The 4,615-nt window shown below is 47.1% G+C and overlaps 1 protein-coding gene across 1 annotated transcript in view; it reads left to right on the forward strand.

Annotated features, from left to right (window-relative positions):
- LOC104625091 (dynein heavy chain 9, axonemal-like) overlaps positions 1–4,615 on the forward strand; it is a gene marked incomplete at both ends in the record, with an annotated part of 22,020 nt that overhangs the window by 14,939 nt on the left and 2,466 nt on the right. The window contains one exon of the mRNA XM_010292629.1: positions 1,483–1,657. Within this exon, the coding sequence (XP_010290931.1) occupies positions 1,483–1,657 (175 nt within the window). The remainder of the gene's footprint in view (positions 1–1,482; positions 1,658–4,615) is intronic.

Genomic DNA, 4,615 nt, shown 5'->3' on the forward strand with positions numbered 1-4,615 from the left:
CTGGGTTTCATCTGATTTCAATTTGATTGTTCCTGTACTTCTTGTTCCAGTTCTGTATCTCTTGGAAAGTAAATCCAGGAGATCCTAAAGAGAAAGTTTTTCAGTCTCCTGACGTGTCAGGCTAGACATGAGTCCACTTCACAAGTTATTTTTTCAGCAGAGCAGATTTCAGACCACTGCTGAAGGAAAGTTTTCAATATGCAACATGGAAAGCGGAGAGAGCAGATCCTCTTTTTTCCTCTCCCCACTTCTTTTCCTGCATCTCAGTGATGAGAATGAAGTTGGTGTTTGTGGGAGAGAGTGGGATTGCTTTACAGGCAGTTGTCTCTTGAATTTCTTTCCTGATGCATTTGAACAAAATTAAGTCAGTCTGTGTGGACATCCAGCCTGGGCGTGTTTTGTGCTTGGACACCAATCCAACAAATGTGAAGAACTTGGCACTTGATGATCTTAAAGTCTTTTCCAACCTTTTCCAATCTTTTCCAACCAAATCTTTTCCAACCTTACTGATTCTGTGATATTTGGAAGGTCCCTCGTTCTTCCTGGTTTGAGTTACCTTCAAAGCAGTGCCCACAGAGAAGTTGTGTGGTTCTTGCTTATCATCACGCGAGATGGCTCTCTTCTTATATGGTGGTGAGGACCAGCCAGAGTCACAACAAACAGGAGTAAGGGAGCTTCTCCCATCCTCGGCTTGCTTTCTATAGTTGCACCTTCATGCAAAAAAAGAAAATAAAAATAAATTGGCATACAATTAAGCATGGGAGTCATTGGCCACAATGGGGATGTGTCAGAAGGGGCTGAATTAGTGAAAGCAGTGGTCTTTGGAAGTTGGACTTAGGCATCTTACTAGGGAGCTTCTCCCTGGGGGATGAAACTAGTTATAGCTGATGGCAGCAAAGTCCATCGGACATTTCCCACTCTATTTGCTGAACATTGTGTCAGACCGTGAAATCAACGGGATTAGCTGCAGGCAGCCCTGAGCTGAGTATTTTGGTAGCTTGCTTAATTCAGAAATTGTAGAACCAACCTTTCAAATAGCTATAATTACTTTATGGAGGACTTCAGTGCTGCTACAATATTAGTTTGGAATTCTGTAAGTGTAGCTTAAATGAATGTAAAATGGCAAGATGAAAGGGTTTATTTTATTGCTCCTCTATTTGACCGCTTTTGAACTCATCATGTTCACAGGAAATCATTGCCTTTAGCAAGCCTTCCATTTTACTTCTTTCAAGAGGATCAAAGTTTTAAAATGCTTGAAACTTCTGATTACTGTTATTACTTGTATATGTGCCAGTGCCAGCAGGTCCAAGGGAGAGAATGGGTGTTCTCTTTATTGCTGTACCCAGGAATAAGACAGGCACTGCTGACAAGTAAAATGCTAATATTCTGAAAAAGCATTTCTAGGCTTGTCATCCTCGGTTGTGAGTGACTGTGTTGCTGGACCCAATTACATTTCCCGTGCTTTCAATTTCTATTCCATAGATTTAAGAAAATTATTCCCGTTCCTGAGCAGAGTATGGTTCAGATGCTGTGCTATCTCCTTGAATGCCTCCTGACGGAGGAGAACACACCTTCTGACTGTCCCAAGGAGCTTTATGAACTTTACTTTGTCTTTGCTGCTGTCTGGGCCTTTGGTGGATCAATGTTTCAAGACCAGGTAGGAAGGAAGATGTTGCTTCAGCATCTTTTACACAGGCCTTTCTTTTTTTTTATTTTTTTTTAATACTTTCCAAAACATAGTGCTATATCAGTAATGCTGTTTTCCTGGGGCTCTCATATAGGTGATAATAAACCAGAAACCTGAATGCAACAATTCCATTTGTGAAAGACCTCGTTATCCAGGGCATAACACCAGAGGAGGAAGGCCGAAGGGTCAGGAGATAAAGGCAAAGTGATGTTTGCTTATGCAGACACATTTCACTGGGGAGAAACATTAGGTTAATTTATAGAGGCCTGTGGACGTGCATAATGTGATCAAATTAAGACTGACTTATCAAATGAATATGGCAGTGGAGCAGTCTTTCAGCCATCTGACTGCACAGGTAGATGTTGTGCTGTATAACACAAACCAGCTGGTGCTTTGTCACCACTGGCTTTTATTAAACATAGGTGGATGTCAAGAATTGGCTGTCCTCAATTTCTGATAGAAGTACATGAGAAAGAGAGGTGGTCAGCAAGGCAGGATGGGCTTTGGGGATTATGTGCTTCCACTTAAGTAGAGAGTGGTTCTGAAATACTCATTGCTGGGAGCATGCTGACGAGGTTGAGGCTGATGGTTGTTGACACTCAGCTTGAACACCCCTCCGGGCAGCCAGCTGTTGGGTGGTCTCTGGCATGAGCTACTGGGCTTGGTCAAGCTGTTGGTGGATGGAAGTCCACACTCAAGACTGTAGTGCTGGAGGGCACAATCTAGAGATGCAGATCTTCTTGGGCCAGGAGGATTAATCAGGTCGTGGATCACTAGTGTTGTCTCTGATGTTCAAAGTACGCTCATGTCTGAGAGGCAGAGGAAGACAAGGCACTACTCTCCATGCCACTTCCCACAGCACATCTATCCTATGGATTAATTGCAGCTCTCAGCCTCTGAATCCATCAGCTTGCATTAGACAAGGTGGGTGTGATCTGTTGCATGATGATAAGACTGAGTTTTCTCAAGGTCAGCCTTTGATACTGCCCATTTTCAGCCCTCTCTTCACATCCTGGTCCTTAAAACATGCTTCATGGCTGAAACACAGATGCTTTGGTGGGAGCTCTAGCATGTGAACATGGATTTTGGGAAGGATCTTCTCCAGACTTGCCTGGGGGAAACAGAGTTGTGCTGCTGCCTCTTAACGCCCTGTTCTCTCTCTCTCCCCCATGTCCTGTGCACAGGAGAGGAGAAATGGGCATTTTCTTTCACCCCCATGCTCTGTTCCGCCCTGTTTCCTGGACACATGGCTCAGCTCGGCACAGCAGGGCTGTCTCTTGATTTCCAAGTAATTGGAAAAGCTGCTGCTGTTTTACAACTCCCAACTGTTCACAGTAATAACGGACAAGAAGAGAGCAGGCTGCGCGTCAGAGCCCTGCTGCCAATGCTGCTGATGTTGGGGCCACCTTTGGCTCCGTTCCGTGGTTTTGTGCCCGGGCTTGCAGGATGGCTTTCCGCCCTCTGTTGCTATTGATGGCTTTCCATCAATATGTTTCCATATTGATGGCTGTGCAAACTGGAGATTTTAATGTGACTGGTTCAAAGGCAGGCAGGAGAAACCTGAGCACTTGTAGAGGGGTCTAACAGCACGTGTGGCACCTGAAGGCCTAGATTTTGAGTAGCAAGTTTTCAGCAAGTGGTGCAGGGAGCAGTGTGAGTAGCTGCAAAGCCTGTGGGTGGAAGTACATTTGGCATCTGGTGCAGCTGCTCACTCTGGTTCTGCCCAGTTCCTCCTGGGAACTATTGGGTGTTTGCATCTCCTGGTCAGAGGATACCTTGTCCCCAGGTTTAAAGCATGTCGTCCTGATGTGTGGGTCTGCCCAGTGACAGGACATTGCTGTCAAGGGCTCAGAGATCCATATCTGGTCTCTAGTGTGCTTGTGTCAAACTCTGTGTTGTCTGGAGTATGTGGGAGGTATCTCCATAGACTTGACACTGGAAGTCCTGTCCTGTCTCGGGTGGAGGCACTGCTCTTCTCAGAGGCTGCTCAAGTGCTCTCTAGGGGTCTCTTCCTATTTTTTCCATGTGCCTCAATGCTAGACCAATGTCTGCATACCAAGAAGCAGATGATTCAGGAAATGGTAAACAGCACAGCTCAAGCTCAGCTTGGTGCTCACTTGGTGCCATCATGCCACGTGGCCATTGAATGAACTGTGCGAGACCAGCTTTCTTGGTCCTTGTGGAGGACTTTGCCCTCCCTTTCCCACGGGCCAGCTGGGAACTACTCAGCCTTCGTGTTGTCAATGTAGGGTGACTTAAAAAAAACCCACAACAAAGCCTGGGAAGCACTGCTTGTCCTTGCTTCAGCAGTACCAGCTGCTGCCTAATTACAGGAACTTACAGCTCCTTGAGCAAGTCGGCTGGAGCGCGGTCGCGTGGCGGATGGACGCTGTGTTCCCTGCGCCGTGGAAGAGTCGGTCCCTGGCACCGCTGGCTTTGCTGCCCGCCTGGCTCCCGCGGAGCGGCGGCCTTGGCGCAGCACGCTCTTGCCGGGCTGCTGTGCGGGGTGCGGGAGGAGCTGGGCTGCGGGCACAGCATCCCTCTGCGAGGTCTGACTTTGAGGCTGGACTGTGCATTGCTGCTTGTGATGCTCTGTAAATGTCAGAGCTGAGTGCGAGGGTACGGCAGTCCGAGCGAGGGGAAGCCTGATGAAAAATGATCCAATATAAAATCTGTTTATTGCTCTCCATTGAAGATGCCCTTCGTGCTGACCTTTTGCTGCTGAAATGTCAGGAGAAACAGTCTGGAAAGCTTCCCGCTACTCTGTGCTTGTTGGTGGGTAGCAGGGCCCCTGTATAAAAACAGATGATAGATTTGCCATTTCCAGCCTCTGAAATTAGTGGAAATCCGTATGGGGTTTTTATTAAGGAAGCAGTTTGAGTTTGACACCGTTCTGGCAGTAGAGCCGGGGCTGGAGCGGATGCATGG

The sequence above is a fragment of the Phaethon lepturus genome, unplaced genomic scaffold (genome assembly GCF_000687285.1).
Source record: "Phaethon lepturus isolate BGI_N335 unplaced genomic scaffold, ASM68728v1 scaffold14108, whole genome shotgun sequence".
In the NCBI taxonomy this organism is placed as follows: Eukaryota; Metazoa; Chordata; class Aves; order Phaethontiformes; family Phaethontidae; genus Phaethon; species Phaethon lepturus.